Source organism: Lissotriton vulgaris, chromosome 10 (genome assembly GCF_964263255.1).
Source record: "Lissotriton vulgaris chromosome 10, aLisVul1.2, whole genome shotgun sequence".
Lineage (NCBI taxonomy): Eukaryota > Metazoa > Chordata > Amphibia > Caudata > Salamandridae > Lissotriton > Lissotriton vulgaris.
Genome location: NC_141698.1, coordinates 6,984,256 through 7,005,697, shown reverse-complemented (window position 1 = coordinate 7,005,697; position 21,442 = coordinate 6,984,256). Strand labels below are relative to the sequence as shown.

Genomic DNA, 21,442 nt, shown 5'->3' with positions numbered 1-21,442 from the left:
AATCACCTGGAGCTGCTAGCAATATTCTTAGCTCTCAAGTCTTTCCAAGTACATTTACAAAACAAAGCTTTCTTGAACCGGACGGGCAGCATGATACCCATGTACTATATATCAAAAACAGGGGGGGCGACACACTACAGCTGTCCCAGCTTGCACAGAACATTTGGAGATGGGCCATTCCACAAAACATATATCTGTTAGCAGAACACCTTCCAGGAGTTTACAATCAGATAGCAGATCTGTTAAGTCGGCAGTCACAACAAATTCACGAATGGGAACTACATCCGCAAGTTCTTCAACCATTCTTTCACAAGTGGGGTCATCCAGACATAAATCTGTTCGCCACACATGAAAACGCAAAATGTACAACCTTCGCCGCCAGGTTTCCACACCCGCTGTCCAAGGGCAATGCAATATGGATGAACTGGTCAGGCACATTTGTGTACGCTTTTCCGCCAATACCACTAATACTGCGCAAGCTACTACAACAGTCGCTCAAACTGATTTTAGTAGCTCCCACATGAGCACGCCATCCGTGGTATACAACATTGCTAGAACTATCCCTAGTTCCACACCAAAAGCTACGTCTGACACCATCCATGCTAACGCAGAACCATGGAGACATCCAGGCCCAAGCCAACTGAATCTGACGATCTGGCTCCTGAGGTCTTAGTTTGATTACCTTAACCTACCACCAGACTGTATGAACATCATTAAAGAAGCCAGGAGGCCTACTACTAGAGCGTGCTATGCTGCTAAATGGAAAAGATTTGCCATTTACTGCAACAATAACCAAATTGATCCCCTAGATGCTTCCATCCAACATATAATTTGCTACCTTCTACATTTACAAAGATGTAGCTTGGCATATTTGTGAGAAGGTGGCCTGATATGCAGTGGTCACTATTCTAGTGAACACTATGTATCAGTCCAGCAACCCTTATTGATGATTGGTTGTAAGTCAACCTTATAGACCAGCTATCCTAGTAGCGTGGATACGAGCAGTCTAAGGCTAAAGACTCGAGAGGGCGTGTTAAGCCAGCTGTTATACCACATATACCCCTTGAACACCACGTGAAAGGACACCACACAAGTGTTATGAAAATAAACAGTTATTTATTAAAGATCACAACAGCCCTGTACTCTTTATGAGGACAGGGTACTAAGCACAAACCAAAACTCTTACAAAAATACTTAAGTTAGCACAGTATATACAAATGCCCGAGGGGCACGGAAAACCATATACTTGAAAAGTGGAATGCGAAATTACTAGCAGGTAAGTACAGTACTAATAGCCTTTGGAATCGCTAGGACTTGACTATAGAATCGTTAGATTACTTCTAGGAGACCCAGGGGACTCGGGTGCAGTGTGTGCACTCTCACGCGAGATGCGGGACAAAGTCTATGGTAGCTAGAAATTGCAAAGTTAGTGTTCTCGGGCGAACCCGACCTGGTAGGAGGAAAACGAAAGTAGATTCTGACCCTTGGATAGTGAGGCTATGCTGGGGCACCGAAATGCCGAAGTTACCTAGCCCAGGGGCTGCAGCTGCATAGGACTCAAAAGACGTCGGGAATCCTCGTTGACGGACCAGGAGCCTGGAAGAAAGAAGTTGCTGGCAGGCGACCAGTGAAGAAAGTTCGGTGGATCCAAGCCTGGATCGATGGAAGATGACACCTGAAAGCAGAGGGGACCAAGTTCGAGACTACTAGCCAGTAGTCAGTGGGCACCAGTAGGGCACCGGATGGTAGCCACCTCGACAAGGCGTGTGGGTGACGCTGGGCTCGGAAATCTCACGGACCAGGAGGCGTTGTCGGCGACCAGGAAGGAGGATCGAGCTGTCCCACGAAGATAGAAGCTGTCGGCGTCGCAGGACCCAGGATTGGGCAACAAAGCCTTGGCAAATTCAAGCCCACGCGGTGGACCTAAAATGGCGTCTGGAGTGGACCAGGAGGGTCTGGGGTGCCTCTCTTCAAGAAGGAAGCAAGGGCCAGTCTGGAGCAACCAGACCAGCAGCAGTGATGTCGTCGGGCGTCGTTCAGAAGGCCACAAGCCAGCCGGCTAGTAGCCAAACAACGCGGTGCACAGCAAACAGCAGAAGGGCCCCACGCCGATCGTGGAGATGCAGGGAGGCTGATCTTGGGTGCTGGAGCTGCGCAGGGTTGGGGCTTCTCGGACCCCAAAGCACTCACCCGTGGAGGACACGGTGGGCTTGCAGTAAAGATGTCGTGCAGTCTTGGCGATCGTCGGTCCCTCGAGGTCTCGTCGCACTCACGGTTCTCAGCTTGGCTGTAGAGGTGAGTAGAGGTCAGAGGTGCCAGGGAAGTCGGGTCTCGTCGAGCTGGGTCGTCAGATTCGTGATGAAGGACTTGCAGCAGACCGCAGTGTTCTTTAGGATGGTGCCCGCTTGATGCAGGGTGACTACTCCTTAGCCACAAGGGAGAATCTTGAAGAAGAAATCTTGAAGTCCTTTCGAAGAAAGTCGTGTCTTGATTCCAAAGATGATCTAATTTGAACAGGGGGCCCGCTCCCATCTTTATACTAAAAAAGGGGGCTGACCCGGTGACTAGGTCCTGCCTATGGGTGGGACTAGGAGGGGGGTGGTTACACCCCTCTGCCATGCCGGACTTCCCCAGGCCAGGGGCTGGTGTGCCCCTGGAACTGGTTCAGACCGGCCTATGCGTAGTGAGCACCGGGGTGCCACTCAGCAGTCACCTTCCTGAAAAGCCCTGCCTACCCAGGATACACAAAACCATGTCTGGGACGGTGCTAGCACCGCCCCTGACAGGAAACCCTTTGTCCAGGCTCCCCTCGCTGGAAGGACTCCCAGCTGCAGGGGGTCAGACTCGTGTCTGTGGTGGCAGCATCCATTTTGTGGAGCTGAGGCTTCGCTTAACTTTAACCGGGGTTCACAGTTACATACATGTCGTGTCCCTCTAGAAGGGTGGAATGCTAACCCCGTCGCCAGAATTGGCGAGGGGTTAGTATTCCAATTCGTATGACACCTTACTCGACATGTTTTGATAAAGCAATACCAAAGATAGCATTTAACCGCGAGGATTATAATGCACTTAAGAGTATATGGTATGCGATATCATGGAACAGCTATTAGGACTTGGTTCTGCAAGCTGCAGACAGGCTCAGCTCATGCCAGAGCACCATCTCACACGATTCCAAGCACTCTGCCTTCAGGATTGTCAAGGCCTGCCATAGGAGTGACTGATAGGAATCTGTGTGTCCATTTTAGGGTTAGGTATAGGTATACTACACCTACAGCAAAGGGTGATTACACGACTTTGCCCCAGCTGTCATGCAGCCAGTTGTGTCAAATTTAGGAGGCCAGCCAGGGGTGGCATAACACATGCTGCAGCCCCTGGCAGCCCTGGGTACACCTATGCCCTGAGTTACAGGGTCTGACAAGGTGGCCCAGCACCAATTGGTAAATGCACCTAGGGTACATGGAATCCATTTTAAAGAGAGAGCAGTAGGCCTGGGGTCCTGATTGGCAGGATCCCAGGTCGACTATGTCCAAAACCAGCTAAAACACAGGGCAAAAAGTTGGGGGCAACCATAGTCAGGATGTACCTTCCTACAATATTCATCTATATGCCTACATCGTGCAGCAATTGCAGCATATTTGCAAAATAGACCGCATCTGTCCTTATTTAGAGTAGCTGCTATTAAAGCATTTATGGAAGGATTAAAATGAATCATTCCTCCCAGGTTACCACCCTCTCCATTGTGGAACCTAAATATTGTTCTTACCAGGCTCATGGGACCCCCTTTTGAACCTCTACACAAATGTGAACTGCAATTCCTCACATGGAAAACCGCTTTTCTAGTAGCTATTCCTTCTCTTAGGAGAGTTAGTGAGATTCAAGCTTTCACTATACAAGAACCATTTTTACAATTTACAACGTAATAAAGTGGTTCTGAGAACAAATCCTAAATTCCTTCCAAAAGTCATTACTCCGTTTCATTTAGACTAATCTGTAGAGTTACCGGTGTTTTTTTAAAACCCAGACTCTGTGGCAGAAAGAGCTCTACACACCCTAGACGTTAAAAGAGCCCTTCATTATATAGTTAGGACCAAATCCTTTCGCAAAACAAAGCAACTGTTTGTAGCTTTCTCTCCACCACATAAAGGCAACCTCATCTCTAAAGTTGGAATTGCAAGGTGGATTGTAAAATGTATACAAATATGCTATCAAAAAGCAAAGCTTACATTAACAGTTCCTCCAAGAGCGTACGCCACACGCAAACTAGGAGCCTCCATGGCTTTCTTGGGTAACATTTCCCTAGAAGACATCTGCAAGGCAGCAACATGGTCTACAACACACACCTTCACTAAATACTACTGTGTTGATGTGCAAGCCAAGCAGCAAGCTGCAGTAGGCCGGCTGTCCTAAAGACTTTCAAACTACTGCAACAGATGCAGGTGGGGACCGCTAAGGGAGACACTGCTGCACAATTGATGCAAAGTGTAGAATCTGCAGCTCATATGCCTCGAACGGAAAATGCTACTTACCACGATGCATCTGTTCCTGGCATGTAGAGCTGCAGATTTCGACACGCCCTCCTGCCTCCCCGGGACCTGTATCTGTTCCAGTTTCATCTTAATTAGAAATACACACATGGACATCCCTTCTTTATTTCTACTAACTCCATCATTTCCCATAATTGCGAAAAAACAATCTAAGGATGGAGCCGATGCCCATGCGCACTATCGTCCAAGGGAGGAGTCACCTATCTCGTGACTACAAAGACTTCTTCCAAGACGACAACAACATGCAATCTTCCGAGCCCAACACCAGGTTGGGGATCTAATGCAAAGTGTAGAAATCTGCAGCGCTACATGCCAAGAACAGATGCATACTGGTAAGTAGCATTTCCCTTAATATTAGATTCCTTAACGCCCCACCCATCCTCACCGTTCTGCGAACCGATAGCTAGGGTTAAGGTATCTCCCTTTGAGGGCCCTAGTTTCATGGCACCAGTGTCGGTTTCTTGCATGGCTCTGCATTCCTGGCACGGAAAGCGATGTACAGAACTGACGTCAGCGCGCGAGAGCAGCGTTTAAGTACTCAGAGGACGTCATCCCGGCGATGACGACGCAGACGATGGACGCAGAGCCGCAGACGACTCCTGGCGACGCGCAGGGGTACTGCTGATGAAAACTTTCCGGATCCAGCCTGACGCCTGGGGATATCCTAAGGTAAGGAATCTAACACTAACTACTGTTTCTTACAGATATATCATTACCGAAGGTAAGTAACTTGTGCTTCAAAGCATGTGATCTACAGCTCACTTGCCTCGAAAGGAAAATACTACTTCCCCGGTATGCGTCTGTTCTTGGTATGTAGCGCTGTAGAGTCACATGCTCCAACCCGGTACCTATACCTGTTGCAGCCACATCTCACTTGATCCTTTATCACCCTCTGCGGGAAAACAATCTAACAATGTAGTTGATGCCCATGCGACCTCGTGACTGGAAAAGACTTCTTTGAAGAAAAACAAAGTGCAAACATCCGGACCGCTATGCAAAGCATGTGAATCTACAGCTCTACATGCCAAAAACAGATACATACTGGGTAAGTAGCATTTTCCTTATATAACTTTCGGATTTGTGACATTCTCCTGCTGGATCCGATAGTTTCCCATTATTTCCATTATTAAGTTGTACGAGAAGCATTGGTCGCGCACTCAGTTCCTTCTGCTCAAGCCAGTACGCTTTAGTCCATATCTCTACTTGCTTGAGTACTAAGAATGATCTACTGGGCCTTGGTTTCAAGAGAAAGTGTAAATATATATATCCAATTGTGAGGAATCAGATCTTAGGGCACATACAACATTTCTGACTTCTCACAGCACTGGTCAGATGTTAAATAGAAAGTATTTAGGACTACTAATAAGATCTCACTAAGTTAAGTAACCATTAAGTGGATAGTCTGGTGTCACTTCCTTGCCCTTGTGCGGAAGGCAGTAAAGTGGCAAATCTGTGAAATATGGCAGACCCACCTTGGTGACCTCAACCCGTATAAAGATGCATGGAAATTTGTGCCCACCTTTTTCCACCTGCAATGTTTTGGATTGTCTCAGGTTGATTATAGGCTCTCAGTAATTATTTCGCTGTGTGGATGGTTGTAGATCTCAAATCAGTGGTTTAGAGCTACGAAAATCATGCATCTTGTTTCTTGGTAGATTTTCACTATTTGCCTATTGGAGTAGTCGTAGAACGGCCCTTGGTGAAAAGTGTCACAGCCCTTGTTCATAGAGCAAACTCTTCCAAAAGGTAGTGGTGTATCCTGTTGACTGCTATGAAGTCTCCCTATCTAATGTAGTCTACTTTTTCCCTCTCTGCAGCCTTCACAAGTCGACTAAGTGGGAACAGAGGCGTTCAGTACACCCGTTTGGCTGTGCAGCGAGGAGGCACCTTCCAGATGGGTGGGAGCAGCAGTCACACTAGGTAAATTCTGAAAGAGAAAGCAGCGTTATTAGAATCATGGATAGGCAAGCTGTTGCTATAGTACCCCCTGTGAAAGGACTTAGCATTGATGTCTGAGCTGTATGATTATATATATTTTTCTCATACTTGGATTTACAGGTGTTTCCCATCTTTTGGTGTAGTGCCTGTTCCTGATTCGAGCCTTGCTATGTAGCTATTTTTCAGAAGACTGGTACTGCATTCGTACACACCACCAGATTGCATTGCAGTGTGACCTAGGATAACCACTTTGCAGAGTGATGTTTTCATTTCAGATTTTAACAGATTACCTTGTCAACAGCTGCCCCAAAATTATAGAGAGAACGGGGATGATTATTCTGGATGGTTGTGGCGCGCTATACCAAATATCGGCAATATCAGCATTCGGCTCACTATCTTAGTCATTGGGTGCCTAGGTATGGGTCATCATCCTTTATCACTCCAACTTAAATTATCCACAGGAACACAATGTCACAATTAAATTCACAAAGTCAAATCAGATTGAAAATAGATATATAGTTCCTTTAATCCTCAAAGCTTTCTCCAAGTCCAGCCAACACGTGTTTCGTCGAATGGGCAGGTACCCACGACTTTATCAGGGCTGATATTCGATACCTGATAGGTTATATGCCTTCTGGCTGCTTATAATTCCGACCCAGTTTCACGTGGCTGGGTTAATAATTTCTTTGAGAACCCGGGTTTGTGTCTCTTAATCACGCTTCATATTGGTTATTTAGAATATATAGCCCCAGAAGCGACCAGGATGAATTATATCGGGATCCAAAATATTTAATAGGATCAATAGTCTTATTCGTCACGTTGGTTGATAGATATTAGTCCTCACCCCAGCTTCATATTCTGAAGTCCCGGAGGAAATACTGCTGCGTGTAGAGCCGACCGGCCTTCGGTAACGATATATCTGTAAGAAACAGTAGTTGGTATTAGATTCCTTACCGCCCCACCCATCCTCCCCATTCTGCGAACTTAACCAAGGGTTAAGGTTATTCCCCTTTCAGGGCCCTAGTTTCTGGCACCAGTGTTGGTTCTAGCATGGCTCTGCGTATCTGGCGCGGAAAAGCTGTGGCTAAGAACTGACGTTAGCGCGCATGGGCGGCGTCTAAGTGCTCCGACGATGTCATTCCGGCGCAGACGACGGACGCGGAGACGACGCGCAGGGGTATTGCTACTCAAAAATTTCCGAATCCAATCTGACGCCTGGGGATATTCTAAGGTAAGGAATCTAATACGAACTACTGTTTCTTACAGATATATCGTTACCGAAGGTAAGTAACTTGTTCATCAAGAGCCAGCTGCCATTGGACTCCTTAGTAGTGGTAAATGCTCGTAAGAGAGCAAACTCTCAAACAAGTGGTGATGCTCCTCCTCCGGACAAAGAATCCAAAATCTTGGAAGCTTCTGGAAAACGAGTAGCGGCTCAAGCAGCAAATATTTGGAGGATCTCAAATACACAGGCCCTATTAGCCAGATATGATAGGGCTCATTACGACACATTAGAGCAACTGCTACAACACTTGCCTGATGCTTATAAGGAGGGAGCAGAAATGCTGATACAGGAGGGAAACTGATATCAAATGCTTCCATTAAATGTGCGCTAGATGCAGCAGACACAGCAGCTAGGGCCATCAATACAAGTGTGATGCTCAGAAGGCATGCCTGGTTACGCATCTCTGGATTCAAGCCTGAGATTCAAACCACATTACTAAATCAGCCTGTTAACCCTGACTATTTATTTGGTCTCGATGTGGACACAATCCTAGAGAAAATTAAGAAAGACACAGACAGCCAAATCCATGGGAGCTCTGCAGTCACAACAGTTCAGGGGAGGTTCCTTTCGTCGCTCCGGTAACAGGGGAACCTCTAGAGGTCAAGCATCCCAGCAAGCCGAATACAACAAAGGAGACACACAGACCACCTATAACAAGAACAATAGGGGTGGATACCGTGGCAACAGCACCAAAGGCAGGGGACGAGGAAATAATAACGCCAGATCCTCCGCCAACACTAAACAGTGACGTCTTGTCACTGCCCCCAGACCATGTAACACTGGTCGGGGGACGATTACAACAGTTCCTGCCAGTCTGGGAAAGCATTACCACAGACAGGTGGGTGAGACAACTTATCCAATACGGCTATTGTCTAGAACTGACCTCCACTCCACCCAACATACCCCCAAGGCACCGTCCTATGTCCGCAGAGCACATGCACTTATTGCAGCAAGAAGTCATCTGCATGCTGCAAAAAGGGGCCATAGAACTCGTGCCTTTAGAGCAACCGGGTACAGGGGTGTACTCGCTGTACTTCGTAATCCCAAAAAAGGACGGGTCTCTCAGGCCCATACTAGACCTCAGACCCCTGAACCAATACATCTTGTCAGATCATTTTCACATGCTCACTTTGCAGCACATTCTACCATTGCTCAGTCAGGGAGATTTCCTAGCAACACCAGCTATCCTAATGGTAGCATGGACAAAGCAGTCTTAGGCTAAACTCTTTTGGCATGTGAAGCCAGCTGTTTTACCACATATAACTCGTTGAATACCAAATGAAAGGACACCACACAGGTTGTTATGAAAATAAACAAGTATTTATTAACTAACAAACACCTCTGAACTCTTTATGAGGTCAGAGGGCTAAGCACATGACAAACTCTTAGGAAAAATACGTTTAAGTTGCACGATTTACAATGGTGCCCTAGGGGCACAACAAACCATATACTAAGTAAGTGGAATGTGAAAGTCAAGAATAGGAATGGAGCTGTCCAGAGGCTGTAGGATCGCTGGGACCACGCTATACTAACTTGAGGTAGGTAATAGGAAGCCCACGGAGCGCGTGTGCAGAGTGTGAACTCACGCGAGATGCGTACAAACGTCTATGGACAGTACAGTTTTAAGAAAAAGGTGAGTACGGACGTCCCTGACTAGATAGGACTAAAACGACTGTGGAACTGGACACTAGGAGAGCAAGCTACCCTTGAGCACCGAGATGCTCGTGTTACCTCACCCACAGGCTGCGGGTGCATAGGTGCCAAGTCGTGTCTGGTTCCGGCGTTGAAGTCTATGGAGCCTGGAGGAAATGATCCTGCAGGCGGTCAGGAGGAAGATGTCCGGTGTGATCCAAGGGTGGATCAGTGAAGAGAAGAACCTGAAAGCAGAGGGGACAATGTTCAAAGTCACTAGCCAGTGACTGGAGTGGAACCAGATGTCGTCGTCGCGATCAGGTGAAGGTGGACGTTTGTCTCTGCAGCCACGTGGACCAGGTGGTGTCTTCGATGACCAGGATGGAGGCACGAGCTGTCCCACGCAGGCTCTCGCTGTCGGCGGTGTCGGCTTCGCATTCGGAGTCAACAGGCCTGGGCAATGGCAACGCACGCAGTGAGTGGAAATGGCGTCTGGAGTGGACCAGGAGGGTCCGGGGTGCTCCTCTTTTGGGAGGGAGCAAGGGCCAGTCTGGAGCAACCAGACCAGCAGTGAAGTTGTCGGGTTTTGTTGTCTGGCAGGTCACTAGCCAGCCGGCAAGTGACCAGACAACGCGTTGAGCAGCAGGCAAGCAGAAGGGCCCCACGCATATCTCGTGGATGCTGGAGGGCTGGTCTTCGGTGCAGGAGCTGCTTGGGGTCGGGGCTTCTCAGTCCCCAAAGCACTTGGACGAGGTTACCTCAGAAGTCGTGCTGGAGCGAAGTGCTGCTTCTTTCAAGATGGCCGGTCCCACGTGTCAAGTCGCACCCACGGATCTCAGCTGTGCTGCAGTTGTAGGTAGAGGTCGGAGAGGTCTCGGAATCTGGGTCTCGTCGGGCTCTGAAGTCTCGATCCGGGAAGGAAGACGAAAAAGGGAAGCCGCTGGACGCTGATGGTGCCTGCTTGTGCAGGGTGGACACTCCTTGCCCACAAGGGAGATTTCTTCAGTCTTCTGTGGAGCAGAACGTCGAAGTCCAGAGTTTCTTCTTGTAAAGTTGTTCAGTATAATCTAATCTGGAATGGGACCAGCTCCTACCTTTATCCGGCTAAAGGGGGCTGTACTACGACTAGGTCCCTCCTCTGGGTGGGACCAGGAAGGGGGGTGGTTACACCCCCTATCCTTTGTCTGATCTTGCGCCAGCTCTGGGGCTGGAGTGCCCCAGGAACTGGTTTAGACCTGTGTATGCACAGGGACACCTTGTGTGCCCCAGGCATGTCTCATTCCTTTCAGCCCTGTCCTACCTAATACACAAAATCCTGTCTGGGGTGGTGCTAGCACCCCCCAAGGCAGGAAACCCTTTGTCCAAGCCTCCCTCGCTGGAAGGACTCCCAGCAGCAGGAGGTCAGACTTGTCTGTGGTGGCAGCATCCATTTTGTGATGCTGAGGCTCGAGTTAACTTTAACCGGGGTTCACAGTTACATACATGTCGTGTCCCTCTAGAAGGGTGGAATGCTACCCCCGTCGCCAGAATTGGCGAGGGGGTAGTATTCCAATTTGTATGACACCTTACTCGACATGTTTTGATAATGTTATACCAAAGTTGGCAATAACCATGAGGATTATAATGCACTTAAGAGTATATGGTATAGCGTTATCATGGAAACAGCTAAAGGACTTTGTTCCGAAAGCTGCAGACAGGCTCAGCTCATGCTAGAGCACCATCTCACATAATTCCAAGCACTCCGCCTTCAGGATTGATAAGGCCTGCCATAGGAGTGACTAATAGGAGTATATGTGTCCATTTTAGGATTAGATATAGGAATACTATATCTAAAGCAAAGGGTGATTACACCACCTTGCCCCAGCTGTCATGCAGCCAGTTGTGTCAGATTTGGATGGCCAGCCAGGGGTGGCATAATACATGCTGCAGCCCCTGGTAGGCCCTGGGTGCACCTATGCCCTGGGTACCTAAGGTACACTGTACAGGGACTGATAAGGTGACTCAGTATCCAATTGGATATGCGCCTACGGTACATGGTTGTCAATTTTACAGAGAGAGCAGTGGGCCTGGGGTCCTGAATAGCAGGGCCCCAGGTCAACTAAGTCGAAAAACCAGCACAACACCAGGCAAAAAGTTGGGGCAACCATAGTCCGATATCCACCTTCCTACAGGGCCTATGGACAACACAACAAAAGAAAATGCACATCAACTTGCTAGAGCTGACGGCAATTTTTCAGGCAATAAAAGCGTTCAAAGTACATTTATGCAACAAGACTGTGTTGATCCGGACGGAAAACATGACAGCAATGTACTACATACAGAAACAGAGAGGAACACACTCTCCACAGCTATCACATCTAGCCCAAAGCATGTGGAAGTGGGCCATTCAGAGGAACATTTTTCTCATGGCGGAACACCTCCCAGGCAAGGACAACCAAATAGCGGATCTGCTCAGCAGACACAGCCAACAGATGCACGAGTGGGAGATTCACCCCATAGTGCTCCAACCATACTTCCAACAGTGGGGACATCCAGAGATAGACCTGTTCGCCACGAAGGAAAATGCAAAATGCCGGTACTTTGCCACCAGGTTTCCGCAATCGCAGCGCAATGCGATATGGACGAACTAGTCAGGCAGATTTGCGTACGCTTTTCCCCCAGCACTGGTAATACCGCTAGTGGCACGCAAGCTATGCCAGCATTCACTGACACTAATCCTGGTTGTTCCAACATGGGCGAGGCAACCATGGTACACAACTTTTCTAGAACTTTCCGTGGTTCCTCATCAAAGACTGCAGCTAACACCCACTCTTCTCACTCAGAGCCATGGAGACATTCAGCACCCAGATCCGCAACAACTGAACCTTGCAGTCTGGCACCTGAAGTCTTAGTTTGGGTACCTAAACTTACCTCCTGACTGTATGAACATTATCAAGGAGGCAAGGACACCTACTACCAGAGAATGTTACGCTGCAAAGTGGAAGCGTTTTGTCATTTACTGTAATAACAAAGAGATCAACTCACTAGATGCTTAAACGCAAAATATCATTTGCTATCTTTTGCACCTACATCGTTGCAATCTAGCTTATTCATCTATTAGAATACACTTAGCTGCCATTGCAGCTTATCTTCAGAACAGGCAGCATCTTTCGTTATTTAGAGTACCTGCAATTAAAGCATTCATGGAGGGACTCAAACGAATAATCCCCCCCAAAACACCCACCTTCACCTGTCTGGAACTTAAACGTTGTTTTAACCAAACTAATGGGACCACCATTTGAACCGTTGCATTCATGTGATTTACAATTTCTAACATGGAAGGTGGCCTTTCTTGTAGCGATTACTTCGCTTAGAAGAGTTAGCGAGCTGCAAGCCCTAACTATTCAAGAACCATTCATCCAAATACATGCAAATAGAGTAGTTCTTAGAACGAACCCTAAATTTATGCCAAAACTGGTATCCCAATTTCATGTCAATCAGACAATTGAACTGCCAGTGTTCTTTCCAAATCCACAGTCCGTACCTGAAAGGGCCCCACACACACTAGATGTCAAGAGAGCTCTTCTATACTACATTGATAGAACTAACGATTTTAGAAAGACTAAACAGTTGTTTGTTGCCTTTTCACCACAACACAAAGGCAACCCCATTTCTAAATCTGGATTAGCCAGATGGATAGTTAAGTGCATTCAAATATGTTACATTAAAGCTAAATGCACTTTAACAGTTCCCCCAAGAGCGCATTCCACACGCAAAATGGGGGCATCCTTGGCTTTCCTAGGAAACATTCCTCTAGAGGAGATATGTAGAGCAGCCACTTGGTCTACCATACACACATTTACCAAACACTACTGCGTAGATGTACACTCCAAGCAGCTGTAGGACAGGCTGTTCTCAAAACTCTTTTTCAGGCTGCTGCAGCTGGCACAGGTGGCCACCGCTAAGGGAGAGACTGCTATACATTCTATGCACAGATGTGAATTCAGCAGCCCACATGCCTCGAACGGAATATGCTACTTACCAGTATTCATCTGTTCTTGGCATGTAGGGCTGCTGACATTCATATCGCCCACCCTCCTCCCCGGCGCCTGTAGCAGCTGTAGCATTCATTCTTACTTTCTTGCATGGACATCTTACTGTACCATACTCCATCTCTGCCACAATGGTGAAAAACAATCTAAGGATGGAGAGGATGCCCATGCGCACCAGTGTTGGTTTTTATCATGGCTCTGCGTTTCTGGCACGGAATAACTATGTATAAGATCTGACGTCCGCGTGCCAGGGTGGCATCTAAGTACTCCGACGTCATCCCGGCTCCAACAACGACGGACGCAGAGCCGCAGACGATGCCTACCGACGCGCACGGGTACTGTTATGCAAAATTTTACGGATCCAGTCGGACGCTTGGGGATATTCTAAGGTAAGGAATCTAATACTAACTACTGTTTCTTACAGATGTATCGTTACCGAAGGTAAGTAACTTGTGCTTTTATTTTTATTTATTTTTAGCTGTACTTATCACAGCTAGCAGGAAAGGCCTACATAACACATCTGGCAATGTCATGGGACTTGTTCAAGATCAGTTAAGCCGCACCATGTATTACCTCTGTCCTATTGCATTGTCTGCTCCTTGTGCTTTTTTGGATTATATCCTTGGCTATTGAGCAATAAGAGAGGCAATGACCACCTTAATTAGCTGTCTTGGGCAGCCTCAGTCATCTGCTTCCACTATTCACTGATTTGTCTCAAACTCCATCCAAATCTGTTAAAGCTGGTGCCCACATTGGGCAGGAACTGGTTAACGTACTCAGTGAGGCTGAACAGTTGCTCTGGAGATTGCCATTGTGATGTATTTACTGATTTATTTGGCTGAATGCTAGCTAGTAATGTTTACAGCTGCTGTCTCTTGCTCTACGTTGTAGGATTGTAATCTCACTATCTTTACACTGTTCTAGACCCTCTGGTAGTAATGTGGACAGCCTCCTGCGCCTGAGAGGACGACTCCTACTGGACCACGAAGCCCTCTCCTGCCTGTTGGTCCTCTTGTTTGTGGATGAGCCGAAGCTGAATACAAGCCGCCTTCACCGTGTCTTACGGAACCTCTGCTACCATGCCCAAACGCGCAATTGGGTGATCCGCAGCCTGCTGTCTATACTGCAACGCAGCAGCGAGAGCGAGCTGTGCATAGAGAGCCCCAAACCCTCCACCAGCATGATTGATGAAAAGGGCAAGAAATCAACAAAGGCTTGCACATCAACAAGCACAGAGAACCGACCGCTGGACCTCTTGCACAAAATGGAGTCCAAAAGCTCCAGCCAGCTTTCTTGGCTCTCTGTGTCCATGGATGCAGCACTCGGCTGTCGGACTAACATTTTCCAGATCCAAAGATCCATGGGGCGTAAACACACAGAAAAGCACTCTGGTTGTGGTTCCACTGTTCACATTCATCCACAGGCAGCCCCTGTTGTGTGCAGACATGTTCTTGACACGCTCATACAGTTAGCCAAGGTAAGCCACGTTCCATAGGTGTATAAATGGATTCAGAGAGTTGAGGTCAGAATGACGTAGCGATTGTGCAGAAGTGTTTACAACTGCCAGTAGTATTTGACTTTGGTGCTTTGGAGGCTGTTTTTAGAAAACAGAGTTAACTCTTGTCCTGAAATGATACTGTATGGCAAGAGAGACCTCTCCTCTGGCAGCACCGCCATTGGCAAAACAATGTTTTACCTAAATCATACTATTTGGGAAATGTTTTTCTTGGGCAGAGTTAAATTGTCTCCAACTATAACATTTCGATTTTCTGCCCTTGTATTGGCTAGGACCACATATCATTGGAATAAAGCAAAATGACTCTGGGCGACGTGGGTTTATGAAACACTGCCATCCTTGTAACTGTCTGCACTGAGCACTCCGTAAGGCCACCACAATGATATTCAAAGACACTGGGCTCGGTTTTTAATTTGTTCTCCCTTTCTTTTTTATGTTTAAGTACTTAGATTCCGTGCACATTTTGTCTCTGGACACTTGGAGACTGCTAAACTGTTCCCTGTGCATGTACTCTGCCCCTCAAACATGGAGAATTATTTTTTGGTTTTCCTGTTTGGCGTCTGTAACATGTAGCCAGAGCCACAACAAAGTTTGAGTGAACGGCACTAGTGGAATAGAAATCAAATGACACTTGTGAGCTGCAGTGTGAATTTGCCCTGTTCACAGAATTGGCTTTAAAATATTGCATCTTGGTTTCTATTGCTGCTCTGAAATGCTGCAGGCAAACACTGTAGCACACGTGTTAGAGCACACTCTTTTACATTTCCAATGCGTACTTCAAGCATTAGCGAAGTCATTTGTAAGTAGTGCATAGAAGCCCCCAAAGCGAAGATCCATAATTTATTTAAAAATGAAGTGAGACTATTCAAGTATGTGCCTTAATGTGTCTGCAGTAACCTAGATGCTAAAATCATCTTCTGATGAAGTCACTTGGTCAAGTTGGGCAACATTTGTATAAAACCTCCAGATGCCTAAAGTGCATGGGAAACATCTACTACATTGCCTTCTCCTCTGTACTAAAAATCAGATTGATACTGAATTGATATTCTAGGTCATAAATAATTTTATTTTTGATCTAGACCTCTCCTTTCGATTCTCATCAGGCACCAGGCTGGATCCAAAGATGTCCCAGCCTAGCTCCGGGCGGCAGTAGGTGGTGTTGTGCAGCTCCACATCAACTCTGGTCTTCACCAGAAGCGACTGCTGGACCTGCATGTAGGTGCCACCGGAGGATGCTGGCACCAGTTCCCTTCTTTCTCTGCCCTTGTACATGGGTCCGGAACTAGCTCCCTGTTTTTTTTTATTGGACAAGCTTTTTTCCAGATTTATTCCCAGCATGCAAGGATGCATGCACCCTCCTAAATATACAAGGTTTAAACTTTGTTAGGACTGTATCAATCAAATGTCTGTGGTGGATCCCTACACGTTGTGACTCTGGTGTCTGGGTCAGACTGCAACTCCCAAGTCATGCATGGAGTGTGCCTGATGAAATTGAAGGCAACCCGCTGCTAAAATGCAAAGTTGTACATTTCTGAACACCGCAGGAAATCACATAAAGGCACTTTTCTCTCAATGTTGATGGGACAGACTCGTTGCCCTCTTGGGGCTGTTAAACTGCACATAGTTGAGTCAGTTCTTTAGGTAAGTTCTAGTTCAAAAAGCAGCACGAAGTCCAAGCGAGCCTCATCCCAGCCTCAACACACTCCCTGTGAGAAGTAGCAAGGGCGTCAAAGTGCCAATAAGCTCCACCCCTACAACTAGCGACCCAGTCTTTTCAGAGGATGGAATCCAATAAACAGTACCCAGGCCCTCCGTGACCGTAGCCCCCGAGGGAGCGGCCTCTAAGATGCGTTAGTTCACCCTCAGCAGCACAGGACCATAGCATGAGAGATGGGATCAGACATGTTTTCCATGGGTGGCAAACAGTTACACCTGACAGGTGGTCCTGGTCCAGCAAGCTCTTTCCCACCTTTGCTTTCCATTTCACCACATCTTCCAACCACATCAGAGTGGTATTCAGAGGAACATTTGACTTTTGGACAAAGGAGCCACAAAGCCCTCCATCCCTTTCTAGACCTTTAACGCCTCTTCCCCCCTTTCCCATTTCTACTGCAGAAGACCACATTTTGGATTCTCTTTCAGGCCCAGGTTTTTTCTGCCCGGAGTCCTGCATACTTGATGGTGGCATTGGATTTGAAGGACATCTATTTCCAGGTTTCTGTCCTGCAGACCCACAGGACCTACCTGTGGTTCAAGGTAGACCACAAGCTTTTTCAGTTTGCTATGCTCGGTTTTGGCCTCTTAGGTGTTGACAAAAGCGATTGCAGTGGTCGCTGCCCATCTTCAGTGGTCAGGGAGGGGCTACCAGTCTTATCCTACCTCAATGAAGGGCTCTTGACCGCAGGCTTACCAGTAACTTGTGGACCACCTCCAGATGATGGCAAGCCTGCTGACATTGTTGGGATTCACTGTCAGTATGCCGAAACCTCACCAGTCTCCATCGCAGAGCCTCTTTTGTCTAACCTGGATATGGTGCATTATGATCCTTGGCTCTGTATGAGTCCAGGACCTTTGGGACATGATCCTGATAATTTAGCTTCAGTCTTGGGTCTCAGTGAGGGTGGCTCTAAGGCATTTTGGAGTATTGACCTTCTGCACCCTGCTAGTCTTACATTCCAGGTGGCATATGTTGGCCCTGCAGTGGGATCTGAAATATCAGTGGGCCCAGCACCAGGGAAACCTGTCAGATTCCATCCAGATTTCGAAGGAGAGTGCAGAAGATCTGCAGTGGTGACTGCTCGACTGCTATTGGACCAGTCCCTTCTCCCTGTCCAATCCAGAGGTGGCAGTAGGGATGGATGCATACCTTGTGGATTAGTGACATCTGTTTGAGGTAGATTTCAGAGGTCTCTGATCTCCAGCGGACCGTTGGGTTTGTGGGCCATTCCCTCTGTGTTGAATGGCTTCCTGCCTTCCATCGGGGGCAGGGGAGCTGGATTAGGAGCTCACAGTCAACTCCACTGCCTTGTGGTATTGCAACAAACAGGGCAGGGTGGGGTGCTTGTCCTGTGCCAAGATACCTTGTCCTCTGGAAGTGGCTGGCTCATCAGGGCTTTCCCCTGGTCCTGAACCACCTGGCATGATCTCTAAATGACAGACGGGACAAACTCAACAGTCAATGCTTAGCAAGTCACAAATGGCATTTACACCCGGAGGTGACACAGGGCATCTTCCAGTTGTAAGGAGAATCCTGGCTTGATCTCTTTTCCACGATGAGAACACGCAATGTCCACACTTTTGAACACTGGAGTTCCCAAAAAAGTTCTCTTTCTGACACAGATTCTGCTTCGAGTATAGCAAGGGACTCCTGTATACCTGCCTCTCCTGCGCCAAGTTCTTAAGATCAGGAGCAGCCAGGCCTAAGATATCCCAGTGCCTCCAAATTAGGCTAGGAGAGTGTGGTACTCGTAATTTCTGGCCATGAATAACCATCGTCCCGTTAGGCTGCCCTTCATGAGCATCTTTTGTTGCAACAGCATGGCAGGAATCTACATCATCATGGGTGGCGATTGAGTATCGACAGTTGATTGTCTTCAGCCTTCCCCCTGAGGTGGTTGATGGTGATTCAGGCGGTTGCGCCTCCATCTACTTGGCAAGAACACCGGGCACAGTGTATTTAACATCTAGTTGACATAAAAACTAGACCAAAAAAGAAAAACGATTGTTCCAAAGATAAATTGACAAATTTATTTTTTCCTTATTGATATTATTCATATTCCTTTTTTTTTTTGTTAAATTTTTTGGGGTTAAATATTTTGTAAACAAAAAATATAAATGAGTATATTTACAACATTCATGTACATTTATCAACCACATCTGTTTTCTTAATGTTACGATTGATATATTGCAAAAATTCCATGTTCTATATAAGGTACATGATTTTGACGTATTCCCTTCAGTTTAACATGATTTGGCTATCTCATTTTAAACACAATCAACATATTAGTAACCATTAATCACAATCGCATGATATACAGAGACTGGTGGTTTGTTGACAAACAACGCGTTTCGGCTAGGCCTTACTCAGGACTCAGTCACAGTGGTTAAAAAATAAACTTCATTATAGTCCAGAGTTAGTGTCCACTTAGGCAAATGACAATTAGTATTAACTATACAGATAACCAACCCAACATATAAAATGATCCTATTCGAGGTTTCCTTCTAAAAGTCAGTATCAATGCGTGACAAGTTATACCCAAAAAATAAATAAAACTATAACCTAATATTATTTCTTAAACTAGAGCGTACCGAATACCCCTGTGAATGTGGAAAAGATCGTGGTTGAAAAAATAAATGCAAGTGACAATAATTAAAAGATCTCACTGAACCAATCTCCCCATTCTATTTTGAGAAAAGGTAGATGACATGACTATACAATGTATTGTCTTGTTAGTTTGTTTGTGGTGGCCTATTTACTAGATTATACTGCTCACACTATTATACATTCTTACTTAGGCTACCGATCAAATAACATCATATATTTAAATAGGCCTACCTTTTGGGTATGTAGAATATGCTGTCCACAGACAAGAAAGGTCTATGGTATCGGACGCAAATTAGTATGATGGCTCTATAAACCGAAACAGGCTATTGCCTCTATTTCTGATTTGCAGCTACTCGTGTGATAATAAATCTCTATATATTCTTTTTTAAATATATTGTACCTTTCTTATCTGAAAGAAACAGGTTAGTGTTAGATTCCTTACCTTAGAATATCCCCAGGCGTCAGACTGGATCCGGAAAGTTTTTCATCAGCAGTACCTCTTCGTGTCTGTAGGCGTTGTCTGCGGCTCAGCGTCCGGCGGCATCGTGATCGCCGGGATGGCGTTGTCGGAGTACTTGGACGCTGCCCTCGCGTGCTGACGTCAGTTCTTTTTTCCGCGCCGGCAAGCGCAGAACCGGGCAGAGCAGTACTCCTAGTAATTTTTTTACTAACTTTGTCAAAGTTCCAGGCGACACCAGTTGACCTAACGACTCCGCTGGCGCCCACCCCGTTGGTGTCGCTCCCGGCTCCATCTTCGGACAACGCCGTCCCCAGTTTTAGCCCCGGTCTTGCGTCGGAGCAATGCTGCTCTGCGCCGTCTCCGGCATCGGTGGGTGAGCATTTCATCTACGACCCGGCTCCGTAATTTCTGCCTGTTTATCAGGACACGGATGAGGGGGAAGACTTGGAGGCGTCTGAGGATCCTCTGGAGTTAAATCAGGACTGGGCAGATGAGTTGGGGGAGGCTAATGGTCTGGATACATTGCCTGACACTGGATTCATCGTGGGACACGGTTGCGGACGTGCTGCCTCAGTGACCGGAGGCGGCCCAGGCACGGCTCGCCCAAGCACTTGCTGAGGGGCTGGACGCAGCACGTTATTCGATCATTTGTGGACTTGATACCACGGACTCGCTGGGCACGGCAATTTCCACGACTGTGGAGATACCTCGCTACGCCTGGCGCCAATTTTTCGGGGGATGTCCAGTCCACGCTCATGGACATGCCCTTCGATGGCCGTACCCTTTTTGGCGCCAAAGCAGACAGTGCGCTTGAGCGTTTCAAGGACTCCAGGGCTACAGCCAAGTCCTAGGGCCTGTCGGGTCAGCGCCAGCAGACTTCTGCTTTTAGCCCCTTTCGTGACCAAGGAAGGGGTGCCCCCACACATCCAGCCAGCCACAGGCCGCAGAACCAACCTCAACTCGGTCGCGGACGTGGTAACCGCCGTGGCGGTGCAGGGGGACAACGGCAGCGTCAGTCCACATCCACTCCCGCAGCATCTTCCTCAAAGCCGTCCTAGTCCAAGCTTTCAGGCCCATTCGATGCCAATGAGGGGCAGGGTCCGCCATCACCTACTCCACTGACGTACCATCACGTCAGACAGGTGGGTGCTGCAAATGGTCTGAAGGGAGTACTCCCTCCCCTTCGAGGCGACCCCTCCAGCCATGCTACCGCAGTACCACTGCATGTCGGGGGATCACTTGCAACTTCTGCAGGAGGACGTTATGGCCCTCTTCGCCAAGGGGGCCATCGAGCGCGTTCCTGGGCCAGAAGTGGGTCGTGGTTGCTACTCCCACTGTGAGAAGTTGGCCTGATATATGATGCTCACTAGTTCTAGTTATCACCTTATCAGTCCAAACAACCCTTATAGTGATTGGTTGTAAGTCAACCTTATAGACCAGCTATCCTAATGGTAGCGTGGACAAAGCAGTCTTAGGCTAAACTCTGTTGGCATGTGAAGCCAGCTGTTTTACCACATATAACCCCTTGAATAACAAATGAAAGGACACCACACAGGTTGTTATGAAAATAAGCAAGATATTTATTACTAACAAAACACCTCTGAACTCTTAATGAGATCAGAGGGCTAGGCACATAACAATACTCTTCAGAAAAATACAATAAGTCACACAAATTACAATGGTGCCCTAGGGGCACGGCAAACCATATACTA

At 47.3% G+C, this 21,442-nt stretch overlaps 1 protein-coding gene across 2 annotated transcripts in view; it reads left to right on the top strand.

The window, feature by feature from the left end:
• HUWE1 (HECT, UBA and WWE domain containing E3 ubiquitin protein ligase 1) overlaps positions 1–21,442 on the top strand; it is a 1,800,886-nt gene that overhangs the window by 1,474,632 nt on the left and 304,812 nt on the right. For both annotated transcript variants that reach the window (XM_086940169.1, XM_086940170.1), the window contains 2 exons: positions 6,362–6,464; positions 14,355–14,907. In XM_086940169.1, the coding sequence (XP_086796295.1) occupies positions 6,362–6,464; positions 14,355–14,907 (656 nt within the window). The remainder of the gene's footprint in view (positions 1–6,361; positions 6,465–14,354; positions 14,908–21,442) is intronic.